Genomic DNA, 15,965 nt, shown 5'->3' with positions numbered 1-15,965 from the left:
GAGACTTATACAATCTAGAAGCTAACATATTACTACTTTCATTCATTGCAGAATGGCGTCTGCTGACCTGAGGGCCGAGCTGGACTGCTCCATCTGCCTGAGCTTCTATACAGATCCTGTGTCCCTGAGATGTGGACACAACTTCTGCCGCTCGTGTATTGTGAGTGCGCTGGATGCACAGGAGGCAGCTGGAGTGTATTCCTGTCCTGACTGTAGAGCAGAATATCCGGAGCGTCCGGCCCTGGAGAAGAACAGGAAGCTGAGGAACATAGTGGAGCGTTTCTTATCTGCTCAGCCTGATATGGAGGAGACCGGGATCTTCTGTACTTACTGTGATTCTCCTGTACCAGCTGTGAGGACATGTCTGCAGTGTGAGGCCTCGTTCTGTGAAAAGCACTTGAGTAGACACAGTAAGTCATCAGAACATACTTTGGTTGAACCTACTGCTACCCCGAAGGAAAGAAAATGCTCCACACACAAGGAGGTTCTGAAATACTATTGTCCTATAGAGGCCGTCTGTATCTGTGTGTCCTGCTGTCTGGTCGGCGAGCACAGGGGACATGACGTGGAGCTACTGGACGTGGCCTCTGAGAAGGAGAAAGAGAAACTGAGGAAATATCTGGAGGAACTAAACCCACAAAAAGCAAAAATTCAGACTAAACTTCTAAATCTGCAGGATCGTCAGAGGAATATCCAGGAGAAAGCCTCTGATAAGAGGAAGAAGGTCAGGAAGTTATTTATGGACATTAAGGAACAACTGGAAATGGCAGAAAAGAAAGCGCTGATCGAGATCTCCAGGCAGGAGGAGAAGATTGTGTCCCAGATATCTGATCTGATCAAGAAGCTGGAAATAGAGGAGGACGAGCTGTCCAGGAAGATGCGTCACCTGGAGGAGATGTGTCATGTCACCAACCCAATAAGACTCCTACAAGAAGGTGACATTACAGTATGTGGTCATGGAGATGATGAGGACACAGGGGGAGATGGTGGAGAGGGCAGGTCTGAGGATGATCTGGATGAGGTTCTGATCTCACTGACCTTACACCGATCTATGAGGGATATTGTCACCAATGTCGCATCAGAGCTCGGACTCCATGTTCCAGACATATTGCTGGATGAGGACACTGCTAATGAATATGTGAAGATATCAGAAGATCTGAAAACAGCAACAGGAACAGAAGAAGACGAGGAAGAAGACGAGGAAGAAGACGAGGAAGAAGACGAGGAAGAAGACGAGGAAGAAGACGAGGAAGAAGACGAGGAAGAAGAACCGGACAGACCAGAATCATCAGGGAGGTTCCTGGATTGGTCCCAGGTGTTAAGCAGATGTGGCCTCTCCTCAGGAAGACATTACTGGGAGGTAGAGTGGGACCAGAAAGGAGCATGTGACATCGGACTGTCCTATCCCAGTATAGAAAGGAAAGGAGATGAGTCTGATATTAGATGTAATGATAAATCTTGGTGTCTGGTTATGTCTGGTGCAGGATGTGCAGTGTGTGACCGCTCAGTCAGATCCCCCCTCAGTGTAGATACAACATGTCCTAGACTTGGGGTCTTCTTAGACTATGAGGCCGGGCGTCTGTCCTTCTATCAGCTGTGTGACCCCATCAGACACTTACACACCTTCACCGCCTCCTTCTCTGAACCCCTACATGTTGTCTTCTATGTGTGGGATGGAGCCTCTGTTCGAATAATAAGCTGAGGCCGATGCGTCCACGTCCCGTTATAATCTCCGCCTATAAGTCAATATATAGCGCTGTATGGGCGGAGCCTCCGATCACACAATGTATATGGCGGCTCTATGGGGGGGGGGTTTACTGTACGATTATTTTATATTCCTTGGAGATCAGATCCAGAATCGATGCTTGAGACAAATGAAAAGTTACGTCGTCTGGACACGAGTTCGGGTGAACGCACATCAGATCCGCAGCGTATCCGCACCAATACCTGCAATGTGGGATTACGGTTTTTGGTGCGGATAAGATGCGGTTTTCCACTGGAAAGGGTGAAACCCGCAGATAAAACCACAAACATAACTGACAGGCCGCAGATCTGGGAATCCGCACGGAAATAATCGGCGAAGTGTACGTGATCGGGGTAATCTCATACACTTTGCTGGTGCTGTAATTCCTTACGGTTTTTCCATATGGGAATTCGCGTGGAAAGACTGAGCGTATTCCGCAGCGTGCGCAGATGGCCTTCGGGTACAAGCGCACGGTGCGTATTACCTGCTGGTTTTCCAGAGTGAAATAATACCGCCTAAGCAGATGGGATTCTCAGTATCTCATCTACACGGAGCGGAAGTTTCCTGCGTCCGGAGTGACCTGCGGAGCGGATCCGGAGATCTGCGGCCGATAGATTGTCCGTGCGGATTTCTCCCTTTACAATGCAGAGGGGGAGATCTGGGGAAATCCGTGTCAGGATCTGCAGGTAACAGGTGTGGATCCTGGAGCGGAGATACACCGCCGAGTGCCCGTACCTCATGGGGGTCATCATTAACCCTTCCCCGTCCTCCACTGAGGTCGCTGTAGGGGCTTCTTTATGTTTCTGGGACACATTTGGGGAACATATAATTATTAATCAGCTTTTCCTATTTCTGTAGAGATGTGACAATGTGACGCTTCTTTCCGCACTATACGCGGCATTTGTTGTGTTTTTTCCCTTTTTATGGAATAAATGTCTGACTACTTCTGTCCATCAGAGTTGTCGGTCCTATCATCTGGGTGTCAGTGGTCTCCTCCGCCATCATGTCTTTTATAACCGCAGGTAATGAGTTCTGCAATACACTGGATCTGTACAGCGCCACCTGCTGTTCTTGTCCTTATTTTTGGCCGGTCGCGCTGAGCTGGTCGCACGCGCTCAGTTTAAGGCGACGTCTACACGACGAGGTGTCTTGGTCCCAACTCTATACATTGTGTTAGTGTGAGAACATACCGCGCGCTCCGTATTGTGCCGCCTATAGAGCTCCCATTGTTGTGCTCGTCGCCTGGACTCAGCACTTTTCTAACTATCCCTTGTAATGGTCGCCTTCCCTGCGGCGCAGCATGTCGGACGGCGCCCGCGCTACGTTACTGTCGGCCGCACTTCGCCATGTCTAGTGATTAATACCGTACGGTTTTCATGCACATTCTGTTCTGTTGTTAGCAGCATTATATGGCGGTGTATGTGGCTCGGGGTGCGGCTTTCTAATACTTCCCTCTCTGTGTCGCTGAACTATTGTAGAGCAGCCGCGCAGCCACCGCCTCACGTCCTGGAGGCACGAGGTTCCTGGCGCCTCTCAGTGTAACTGACGCTTTTCTTCCCTGGACGGTTTTATTTTGTGCTTCTCATTTTTCGTTTTTCTGTTTGTCGTCCTGTGGAAAAGTGTTAGGAATACGCTATACCTGCCGTTACTTCCTGTATGTAGCAGAGCTGTATGTCTGTGTAGCTGAGCAGTGTATGTAGCAGAGCTGTATGTCTGTGTAGTTGAGCAGTGTATGCAGCAGAGCTGTATGTCTGTGTAGTTGAGCAGTGTATGCAGCAGAGCTGTATGTCTGTGTAGATGAGCAGTGTATGTAGCAGAGCTGTATGTCTGTGTAGATGAGCAGTGTATGTAGCAGAGCTGTATGTCTATGTAGTTGAGCAGTGTATGCAGCAGAGCTGTATGTCTGTGTAGTTGAGCAGTGTATGCAGCAGAGCTGTATGTCTGTGTAGTTGAGCAGTGTATGCAGCAGAGCTGTATGTCTGTGTAGATGAGCAGTGTATGCAGCAGAGCTGTATGTCTGTGTAGTTGAGCAGTGTATGCAGCAGAGCTGTATGTCTGTGTAGATGAGCAGTGTATGCAGCAGAGTTGTATGTCTGTGTAGTTGAGAAGTGTATGTATCAGAGCTGCGGTATTATCTCCGGCCAAAACGCCGTTCAGTGACTGAACTGAGGACATCCTGATGCATACTGAATGGATTTCTCTCCATTCAGAATGCATTATGATATAACTGAAGCGTTTTTTTCCGGTACTGATCCCCGAGGACGGAACTCAATGCCGGAAAAGTTTAACGCTAGTGTGAAAATTCCAAGATCACGTCCGCCTTAAGTTTTGGTATTCTGTAGTTATTAGATTGGTTATAGCACCATCTAGCGGTGTTAAAAATGTACTACACTTTGTTTTTCTGTTAATAAAGATTATTGTATTGTGGGAGTGTAATGCATTCTGGGAGGGAGAAGCCCAGTCCCCATGTTACAGGACATCAGCAGAGCTGTCTCCTGCAGATCTCCTTTTCAAACTCCACCATCCTTTTACAAGCATATCTGGTAAGACATCTACCTCTGTCTCAGGGAGGTTATGTTATGCAGAGCTGTTCAGCTAGTCCTGATACTGTTACTCAGGGAGGTCTTGCTGTTAGTTAGACTTGCATCTTATGTATAGGCAGCCATTTTACCATGTGTTTTCACTGATGACTGTTAATCTTATAGTACATGCTTTATACTTATACATAATATTTGTATTCTTATAGATTTACCAATTAATCAATCAATCAAATACTCCTGTTCTGCCAATCAAACAACCTGTTACCAATAAACAAGTTAGACTACAAAGAACAGTCCTCTTATTTGGAAGACAGGAATGGGTTAAGCTGCTCACTGTGTGAACGTGTATGAAGACAGAACAGGATCCGTTCCATTTGATACATCCTGATTTGTGTTGAGCGAACTTGTGTTTTAAGTTCGGCGTCTAAAGTTCGGGTTATCGAAGAATCGCGTTATGGATTCCGCTACCACGGACCATAACTTGGTCCGTGGTAGCGGAATCCATAACGCAAATCTTCAATAACCCGAACCCGAACTTTAGATGCTGAACTTAAAACACAAGTTCGCTCAACACTAATCCTGATGGCTACAGTTCAAAATTGAACAAACCCGAACAGGCATAAAAATCATTGTAAGTCAATGGGCGCCATTAACTTAGGCTACTTTCACACTTGCGTTTTTGCTGGATCCGGCGGGGTTAAGCAAAAACGCTTTCGTTACTGATAATACAACCATCTGCATCCGTTATGAACTAATCCAGTTGTATTATCTTTAACATAGTCAAGATGGATCCGTCATAAACTACATTGAAAGTCAATGGAAGACGGATCCGTTTTCTATTGTGGCAGAGAAAACTGCTTGCATTGTGGGTCATGACGGATCCGTTTTGCTCCGCATCCCAGGACAGAAAGAAAACTGAAGCATGCTGTGTATGAGAATGGAACGGAATGCATTTTGGAGCATTCCCTACTGTTCAGTTACGTTTTGTCCCCGGAAGCGTTTTTTTTCCGGTATTGAGACCCTATGACGGATTTCAATACCGGAAAATATTAACAATAGTGTGCCTTAGGGTACTTTCACACTAGCGTTTTTGCTGGATCCGGCGGGGTTCAGCAAAAACGCTTTTGTTACTGATAATACAACTATCTGCATCCGTTATGAACGGATCCGGTTGTATTATCTGTAACATATCTTTAACATAGTCAAGATGGATCCGTCATAAACTACATTGAAAGTCAATGGAAGACGGATCCGTTTTCTATTGTGTCAGATTGTGGCAGAGAAAACTGCTTGCATTGTGGGTCATGACGGATCCGTTTTGCTCCGCATCCCAGGACAGAAAGAAAACTGAAGCATGCTGCGCTCCGGTATGAGAATGGAACGGAATGCATTTTGGAGCATTCCCTACTGTTCAGTTACGTTTTGTCCCCAGAAGCGTTTTTTTTCCGGTATTGACGGATTTCAATACCGGAAAATATTAACGATAGTGTGAAAGTAGCCTTAGGGTACTTTTACACTAGCGTTAAAGTTTTCTGGTATTGAGTTCCGTCATAGGGGCTCAATATCGGAAAAAAACACATCAGTTTTGTCCTAATGCATTCTGGAAAGCAATCCGTTCAGTATGCATCAGGATGTTTTGCTTCCCGCGGTATTTTCTCTGTCCAAAATTCCAGAACACTTAATTTCCATTGAAATGTATTAATGCCGGATCCGGGAATCGGTTTTCCCGGTCTGCGCATACGCAGTTGTTTCTAGCTTTGAAAAAATAAATACCGGATCCGTTATTCCGGCATGATACAGGAAAGACGGATCCGGTATTTCAATGCATAAGTCTACTGGATCCGGATCTGGGGAAAAAAGATATCCGTTTGCATACGGATTTCCGGATCCGGCAGGCAGTTCCGTCAACGGAACTGCCTGCCGGATTCTTCTTAGGCCCCTTTCACACTAGCGGCAAGGGACTCCGGCAGGCTGTTCTCGCGGGTGAACAGCCTGTCTGATCTGTGCTGCGGCTAGTGCACGTGTGCCCCCGGACTACCTCTCCGTCCCCATTGACTATAATGGGGGCGAGACGGAGTTCCGGCAGCAGCACGGCAGCGCATGCCAAGAGGCAGCCGGAATATAAGTCCTACATGTAGTACTTTTATTCCGTCCCCCTCTTGGCATGCTCTGCCGTGCTGTTCACCCTCCGGAACAGCCTGCCGGAGTACCTTGCCGCTAGTGTGAAACTAGCCTAACGCTAGTGTGAAAGTACCCTTAGGGTACTTTTACACTTGCGTTGTTGGATTCCAGCAGGCAGATCCGTCTGACAAATGCATTGCAATACCAGATCCGTCTCGCCGGTGTCATCCGGAAAAAAGGTATTTATTTATTTTTCACAGATTTAAAGGTCTGTGCATGCGTACACCGGGAAACCGGATCCGGTTTTCCAGAAAACTTAGTGCCAGATCCGGCATTAATACATTTCAATGGAAATTAATGCCGGATCCGGCAATCCGACAAGTGTTCCGGCCAAATAGCGGAAAAGTGACTGAACTGATGCATATTGAACAGCTTGCTCTACATTCAGAATGCATTAGGACAAAACTGATCCTTTTTTTCCGGTATTGAGCCCCTATGACGGAACTCAATACCGGAAAACTTTAACGCTAGTGTGAAAGGGGACTTACGTTGATTTTCAGGGCTGATCAGGTTTGTTCAGTTTTGCAAACCGGACACAAAAACGCAGCTTGCAGCGGTTTTGTCTCTGGCCTCAAAACACAACTGAACTGATGCATACTGATCAGTTTTGTCTCCATTGACAGGGAATGTGGACAAAACTGATTAGTTTATTTCAGGTTTTGAGAAAAAAAACGCAGATATGAAAGTAGCCTTAGTCGCCCATAGCAACCAATCTGATTCCACCTTTCATTTTTGACATCTTCTGTGGAAAATGAAAGGAGGAATCTGATTGGTTGCTATGGGCAATTAAGCCAGTTCTACTTTACACCAGTTTGATAAATCTCCCCCTGTGTTTCCTAGTAATAGCGTAATTTGTCCTCCCTTTCTGCGAGAGGAAAACATTCCTCCATTTTGTCTTGATAGTGAGTGCTCAAAAGCATGGCTATCCAGTAATCCTCAGACTGCTCAATGTCAGCCATACGCCTGTCACTGTGTGAGCAGGAAAGTCTCCAGGTTGTCATTCTGGCCAGCGTGCCCAAGGAGCCAGGTCCTTCCACCTCCGCCCCTCACTGAGGTGATTGGGTCTGGTGGCTGGTGTCCCCACCATCATCATCCTCTTCCTCCTCCAGTGACAGCACCTCCTCGTCCTGCGTGGGAGATGCTCATTGTGCGTCCCCAACAGCTGCAGAGTGGACAACAGGATGTGTCAGCCGTTCTTCCTCCTCCTCCTCCGTCAGCTTCTCTTCAGAAATACATATGAGGGACAACTGCAGCATGAACGGCAGGAGCTGCCGCCGCCCGACCTGCTGAGGCCGTCTGGTGCACGACCAAATAGTTCATGGCTTTCTGCTGCTCCTACAGACTCTCTAGCAGGTGCAATGTGGAAGTGAGCTGGAACATCGCAGAAATAGTAGACAATTCTGAGGCTGCAAGTCCAAGAGAACGTTCCTCACCATGTGAGCATGGCTGAGAAGAGGGACAGTCTCCTGGACATTGCCAGCACCGCAGGGAGCATGTGTTATTTCCACTAGTTTCAGGGCAGCCAAGTGGTTGCGCCCGTTATTGCAGACCACTTTGCCCAGTTGGAGTTGGTGGGGTGACAGCCAGCAGGATGTTTGTTGCTTGATGTACTCTAATCCTACTGATTTTAGGTTAATCACGTTCTTTTATACATAAGTAATTCCATGAATCCTTGATTCTGTAATTGGGGTGAAATTGCAGCCTGATACTACAGATTTTGTTGTGTCCGCTCCAGCCCTATTGACTAGAATGGGGACGGGCCAGAGGTCCGGTGCTGCAGTTTTGTTCCGCGGCTGGACCTCTGGCCCGCACCCATTATAGTGAATGGGGTTGGAGCGGATTTCCGGTGATACGGTGGACTAGCGGTAGCACCGGTCCGGCAGGCTGTTTCCCCACCTGAAAAGGCTGCCGCAAGTGTGAAAGTAGCCTAATAGAGTCTTGGGTCGCTGCATTGTTCTTCATACCTGGCACTAACATTGACAAGTTCATAATTTAGTTATTTGGTCAGTTTTGGATCTTTAACCAAATAAGTAAAGTGTGAACTGAGCCTAAGGCCTCTTTCACACGGGCGTTGCGGGAAAATGTGCGGGTGCGTTGCCGGAACACCCGCGATTTTTCCGCGCGAGTGCAAAACATTGTAATCGCACATGTTTGGTACCCAAACCCAAACTTCTTCACAGAAGTTCGGGCTTGGGATCGGTGTTCTGTAAATAGTATTATTTTCCCTTATAACATGGTTATAAGGGAAAATAATAGCATTCTGAATACAGAATGTATAGTAAAATAGCGCTGGAGGGGTTAAAAAAAAAATAAAAAAATGTTTAACTCACCTTAGTCCACTTGATAGCGCAGCCGGCATCTGCTTCTGTCCCCTTTCTTTAGGACCTGGGTAAAGGACCTTTGATGACGTCACTCCGGTCATCACATGGTACGTCACATGATCTTTTACCATGGTGAATCACCATGGTAAAAGATCATGTGACGTACCATGTGATGACCGGAGTGACGTCATCAAAGGTCTTGTAACTGTATTTAATGCTCACCATAGGTCCTTCAACAAAGGAGACACAAGGAGATGCCGGGCTACGCGAGCAAGTGGATTAAGGGGAGTTAAAAAATTTTTTATTTTTTTTTAACCCCTCCAGCACTATTTTACTTTGCATTCTGTATTCAGAATGCTATTATTTTCCCTTATAACCATGTTATAAGGGAAAATAATAATGATCGGGTCTCCATCCCGATCGTCTCCTAGCAACCGTGCGTGAAAATCGCACTGCATCCGCACTTGCTTGCGGATGCTTGCGATTTTCACGCAACCCCATTCACTTCACTTAGTACAAAAACACACCTTTATATTGTGCGCTAGTACAAAAAATACCCCTTTCAGATCAGACCCCCATATAAAACCCTAAATGAGACCCCCCCCATCTCACACCAAACCCCCTTTAGATCTCTGTCAGACCCTAGTTTTACACCTTAGATCAGACCCCCCCATTAGACCTCCATATAAGACCCTGACCCAATATCAGACCTCAGATAAGACCCCCATTAGACCTCTAGACCCCCAATCAGACGTCTATACCCCATTAGACCTCTCCAGACCCCCAATCAGATGTACATACCCCCATTAGACCTCTCCAGACCCCCAGTCAGACCTCCAGACCCCCCATTAGACCTCTCCAGACCCCAAATCGGATGTCCATACACACATTAGACCACTCCAGATCCCCAGTCAGACATCCAGACCCCCAATTAATCCTCTCCAGACCCCCAGTCAGATCAGTCCAGACCCCACCAGTGAGACCGCCAGAACCCCCTTTAGACCTCTCCAGACCCCCTGTGAGACCTCTCCAGACCCCAAGTGAGACCTCTCCAGACCCCCAGTCAGACCACTTCAGACCCCCAGTAAGACCTCCAGACCCACCAGTCAGACCACTCCAGACCCCCCCAGTGAGACCACTCCAGATCCCCAATGAGACCTCCAGAACCCCCATTAGACCACTTCAAACCCCCAGTAAGACCTCCAGACTCCCCATTAAACCTCTCCAGACCCCCAATAAGACCTCCATATCAGACCTCAGATCAGACTGTAAAATAATAAAATAACTTACCTCTCCTGTCTCCTGCCACCACTCTCCCTGTCCTGGCTCTCTTCTTGGGGCCCGCGCTGCACAGTCACCTGACTTCCTGCAGCGTCAGGTCAGAGTGCGCTCTGTATGTCCTAACGCTGCAGGCAGCCAGGACACAGCAGAGTGGGACCTGAGAAGAGTAAGCAGGAGGAGGGGTAAGTACAGCGCTCACAGCACTTCACCCCTCCTCCTCCTGCATACTAGTGAGTGCTTCAATTATGGAAGCGCTCCCTAGTATTCCCTTTATAACATGCACTGCATCTTATAAAGGGAAAAGTACAGTACCACCGGCAAGGGCCCGGTCGCAACTGCGACTGCTGCGACCCATATAGTTACACCAGTGCCGATACCCTTGACCCCCGGAGGAATGAAGCAGACAAATAAGGCACTTGAATAACTTAGAACAATAATGTGCTCAATTTGTACCCAAAAAACAGTTGTACATGCTGTGTGCAGGATTTATTTTGGGGGTCATTTGTGATACTGAAATATGCCTATATTAGGCGTATTTCAGGTGCAGAAGGCGGTGCAACGGTTAGGTCTTAATAAATGTCTCCCTATGTCTTTTAGACACATTGGGGGTCATTTATTAAGACTGGCTTTTTCCTTGCCAGTCTTAAAGGATAACTGTCATATTTTCATCTAAAAATCTATTTCAGCATATGTTACTGCTGCAGCAGCATTATGCATAAAGCAATCTTTAGTTTCTTCACTTACCACTGTTTTCCTTGAGTTTTCCCCTTAGTTACGGCTGTTTTGAATCCTACATTATGAGGATCTTCTCAAGATGGCTCCTCTGCCAGTTCTCTGAGGCCAAAACTGTATTCCCTCAGGTCACATACAAACTTGCTGTAGCCAGCAGCTTCCTGCCAGCCAATCAGATTGGATTACTGAGAGACACACCTCCTCACTAATGCAGGCATGCAGTGTGAAGGACCGCCCCTCTGTCTTCCTAGCCGGAGACAGACAAGCCATAGCAACGGTCTTTTAAGGGAGCGATGGAAAGGGACAAGAGACATTAATGAAGACTAACTCAGATATACATGCCTAGCTCTAATAAACTAGCAAATAAAAAAAAAATATGACAGTTACCCTTTAAGTCCCTCTGTGCTGCTGGAGGAATGTCATGTAAAGATGCAGGCCTCTACATAAGTTTGGCGCATCCTCCAGCAGGACATACGACTGACTTAAATATACATCAGCCTCCTTACTGGCATACATTTAAGCTATTTTCCACACCAAAAACTGGCATGGTAAGTGACAAATAAGACAGGCTTACCAGCATGCCCATTCTACACCCCCTTTTCTTGCCACTTCGGAAAATCTGCGACCTATATACCCCCATTGTGGTTTCTGTGCGGAGCATGTGAAGGGATCAATATACCCCGATCCTGGAATTCCCTACATTCATGTCTTCAATGAATAATCTAACGCATATAGAGCAGGATCAACCCATCCAAAGCCTTTACTAACTGCAGTACAAGTGCTATGGACATTACAAAACAGCAATTCCACTAAAGAAGTCCTAGTGAGTGTGCTACAACTACTCCACCAGGATCCGCACCAGATCCCGTCAGTGATCACTCATTATTGTCTTCCTCAGTATGAATCAGCAGTAAACACATTCTCTGAGCTGCAGGGGTTAATTCCTCTACAGGAGCTCTCTGTCTTTTTATGAGAAGAGACTTTTGCACTTTCGGTTCCTGCTCCTCCGTACCACAATGGCGTCTGCTGATCTGAGTGCCGAGCTGGACTGCTCCATCTGCCTGAGCCTCTATACAGATCCCGTATCCCTGAGATGTGGACACAACTTCTGCCGCTCGTGTATTGTGAGTGCGCTGGATGCGCAGGAGGCAGCTGGAGTGTATTCCTGTCCTGACTGCAGAGCAGAATATCTGGAGCGTCCGGCCCTGGAGAAGAACAGGAAGCTGGGGAACATAGTGGAGCGTTTCTTATCTGCTCAGCCTGATATGGAGGAGACCGGGATCTTCTGTACTTACTGTACTAAGTCTCCTGTACCGGCTGTGAGGACATGTCTGCAGTGTGAGGCCTCGTTCTGTGAAAAGCACTTGAGTAGACACAGTAAGTCACCAGAACATACTTTAGTTGAACCCACTGCTACCCCGAAGGAAAGAAAATGTTCCACACACAAGGAGGTGCTGAAATACTATTGTCCTATAGACGCCGCCTGTATCTGTGTGTCCTGCTGTCTGGTCGGCGAGCACAGGGGACATGACGTGGAGCTGCTGGACGTGGCCTCTGAGAAGGAGAAAGAGAAGCTGAGGAAATATCTGAAGGAACTAAACCCACAAAAAGCAGATATTCAGACAAGACTCCAGAATCTGCAGGATCGTCAGAGGAATATCCAGGAGAAGGCCTCTGATAAGAGGAAGAACGTCAGGAAGTTATTTATGGACATTAAGAAGCAACTGGAAATGGCAGAAAATAAAGCACTGAGCGAGATCTCCAGGCAGGAGGAGAAGATTGTGTCCCAGATATCTGATCTGTTCAAGAAGCTGGAAATAGAGGAGGACGAGCTGTCCAGGAAAATGCGTCACGTGGAGGAGATGTGTCATATCCCCGACCCAATAAGACTCCTACAAGAAAGTGACATTACAGTATGTGGTCGTGGAGATGATGAGGACACAGGGGGAGATGGTGGAAAGATCAGGTCTGAGAATGATCTGGATGAGGTTCTGATCTCACTGACCTTACACCGATCTATGAGGGATATTGTCACCAATGTCACATCAGAGCTCGGGCTCCATGTTCCAGACATATTGCTGGATGAGGACACTGCCCATAGATATTTGAAGATATCAGAAGATCAGAAAACAGCAACAGATTCAGAGAAAGAAGAACAGGACAGACCAGAATCACCAGAAAGGTTTCTGATCTACCCCCAGGTGTTAAGCAGATGTGGCCTCTCCTCAGATAGACATTACTGGGAGCTAGAGTGGAACCAGATAGGAGAATGTGGTGTTGGACTGTCCTATCCCAGTATAGAAAGGGAAGGAGATGAGTCTGGTATTACATATAATGAAAAATCTTGGTGTCTGGTTATGTCTGATACAGTATGTGCAGCGTATCACAACTCAGCCATATTACCCCTCAATATAAATTCATGTCCTAGACGTGGGGTCTTCTTAGACTATGAGGCCGGGCGTCTGTCCTTCTATCAGCTGTGTGACCCCATCAGACACTTACACACCTTCACCGCCTCCTTCTCTGAACCCCTACATGTTGCCTTCTATATGCAGGATGAAGCCTCTGTTAGAATAATAAGCTGAGGCCGATGCGTCCATGTCTCATTATAATGTCCGTCTATAAGTCACTATATATCGCTGTATCGGCGGAGCCTCCAATCACACAATGTATATGGCGGCTCCATGGGTGGATGTTTTTGTCATCCTTGAAAATCGGATGCAAAATTGATTCTTGAATTGGCCTAAGACTGATAATTGTCCAGAATTTAAAGGAATATTCCCATCTCATAAAGTCCTGGTATATAGATAGGAGAGGACATCCCTTCCTTGACTCCGGGATCCCCACTGGTCCTGGGAATAAAGGGACCACAGTGCTGGTTTGGTGAAGTGTCCTCTTTAAAGTTAGTTTATCTCATATCCATTCTGCTTTCCCCAAACAATAAAGGAGGAGTCAGTTCTGGGGATGGGGTCCCAACAAATCAGAAAGTGATGGGATATTTTATTTACAGTATATACTACCACTGTGTGAGATGGGGAAACCTCTTTAAGCTGAGCCCGCAATATCTACAGCAGATTCAGGGGACACAAGTGATGTGTGAAGCTCTTTGTCTATATTCACATTACTCAGGGATTTGTAAAGCTGCAGGAGACGTTACATGGTCGTTACCCATTAGGCGGCTGGAGGAGGTTCGGGGGCCCTTCTTGTGGGGTTCACATTGGTCTGTTTGGGCACATTCATACATAGAGGTTGAGGAAAATGCATCATAAGGAAAGCGCGAGGTCTCCTTGTGGTTTTCAAAGCCATTGCAGATGTTTGGGTGAAGCACATTAATTTAAAGTTTCTCTAATAAAACAGCGAGTGCTTGGAAAACCGGGCAAAACTGCATGTTTTATTCCCATGAGATTTTAAACCGCACCTCAGCTGCTACGTGTGAATATACGCAATAGTTTACTGGAGCCCGCTGCAGATAATCTGCTGCCAGATGTGTGGGTCGTAGCTGAGCTCTACCATACAGAGGTGGAAGCTGAAACAGTAAGCAATGACCTGACACCACAAAGAACACCAAGACAGGATGATGAAAGTTGTAGCCTCTTTTATATTTTCCATCATACCTTATCAATGTAAACAAATTAATTAAAGCAGTAATTTGCTGTCATAGATTTGTCGTTATATTTCCTGATGCTCCGACGAGGAGGACGATGCAGCCTCCATCAAGTTATGGCTGGACTGGGGGGCGTAGCCTTTAGGGGAGGCCAGCATGACGGGGGGTTTGGTTTAGGGAGACCCCAGGTAGTGGGTGATAGGATGGGTTTAGAAGAGGTGGGATGAGGAGACTGTGGTAAAGGGGGATTGGGTGGTTTAAGTGTAGGGGGAGTGGTTAAGGGGTTAAATAGGTGGAGCTAGGAGGAGAAAGGGGCCATTTTGGATAAGCTGGAAAAGAGCCCCCGCCCACCCTCCCTCCCTTTGTTTATGGGGTTAGAGGGGAAAGGTCTGGGGTGAAGGGGTCCATCGGAGGTTGTTTAGGTTGTCACGGTGGCTGTGGCGGGGGGAGGTCCTTAAAGTTGGTCATATTCACAGAGGAGGATGCTTGGAGGGCTCCATGGTTGGGGCTGGACTCCCAGTGGTGGCGGATTTAAAAGGGGCCATTCAGTGGTGCTTCTGAGCTGGTGGGCAACGGCTGGAGGCAAGATGGCTCACCCGGTGGGGTATTTGCAGTTGTTTGGGGGCTACAAGGACCTCCCCTCGGGGGGAATTGTTATTTAATATATTATGTTTTATATGCTAATAAAAGACGGCTGCTGTGGCCGATTTATTCCAAGCCCGGTGTCTGTGTTTCATTTAGGGCGTGTCAGAGACAGGATACGGGTGGAGGTAGCTTATGGGGAATGGGGGAAAAAGGGGGTGTTTCAGGGGTCGGACGATAAATAACCAATACCACCGTCATGTTCTGTAGACGCTTCTTCTACACACGGCGGTAGACATTTTATTATGTGGAGTTCTTACCTTCCATTACACATGTGAACCACACACAACCAGCTAGGGGTGACCGGTGTCTGGGGGTTCCTCACCTCCTCAGGATCCAGTGTGGTCTATGCTCCGGTCACTGGTCTGAGAGTGTGTAACATCCCAGAGTATGTCACTAAACTCTTTTCCCCCTGCTACAACATGTTAGGTATATGCATATTGTCATCTGGTATAAGTTTGCATAATGTGCATTTTCTAGGCCTGTTATATATATTTGCTGTAATTTCCATGTACACCAGCAGGTGGCAGCAGTATGCAGCAGGTCAGAGTTAGCTTCTAGGCTGGAATAGACCATTCCAGTCTAGTCTCCCCTACATGAGCAGAAGTGGGAAGTCCCATGCCATGCTTTATGAGGAGGAGAAGGAAGTTAGTCAGAGTGTGAGCCACCCCCCTGCTGGGGTAGGCTGTGTTAGTAGGAGCTCCCATAAACAGGGACCCCAACCAAGGATCCAAGCCTCGGCTGAGGCCCAAGATCAACCTTCCCAGCCTGAGTCCCTTACCTCAGCTGGTGGACAAAGAAAGCAGCCCTTCACAGACGTATAGATCTCCAGGAAGACAACACCATTCCCTGCGAGCAGTTCTGTAAGTAAAGATCCTAAGACAAAGAAAAGATAATTACCTCACCAGCTAAGCAGACCA

The 15,965-nt window shown here is 47.2% G+C and overlaps 1 protein-coding gene across 2 annotated transcripts; it reads left to right on the top strand.

Moving 5' to 3' along the window:
- Window positions 1–52: 52 nt before the first annotated feature.
- Window positions 53–13,961, top strand: LOC121007555 (E3 ubiquitin-protein ligase TRIM39-like). 2 transcript variants are annotated; one of them, XM_040439578.1, is made up of 2 exons: window positions 53–1,552; window positions 13,235–13,961. In XM_040439578.1, exons 1-2 carry the CDS (start codon window positions 53–55, stop codon window positions 13,382–13,384), a joined length of 1,650 nt encoding a protein of 549 aa, XP_040295512.1. In that variant the 3' UTR covers window positions 13,385–13,961. The 2 variants fall into 2 exon arrangements, with proteins under 2 accessions (XP_040295512.1, XP_040295513.1); XM_040439579.1 differs by having other exon boundaries at window positions 53–1,570; window positions 13,253–13,961.
- The last annotated feature ends 2,004 nt before the right edge of the window (window positions 13,962–15,965 follow it).

The sequence above is a fragment of the Bufo bufo genome, chromosome 7, assembly GCF_905171765.1.
Source record: "Bufo bufo chromosome 7, aBufBuf1.1, whole genome shotgun sequence".
NCBI lineage: Eukaryota > Metazoa > Chordata > Amphibia > Anura > Bufonidae > Bufo > Bufo bufo.
The sequence above is the reverse complement of the archived record's forward strand: the minus strand, read 5'-3'. Positions and strand labels throughout refer to the sequence as shown.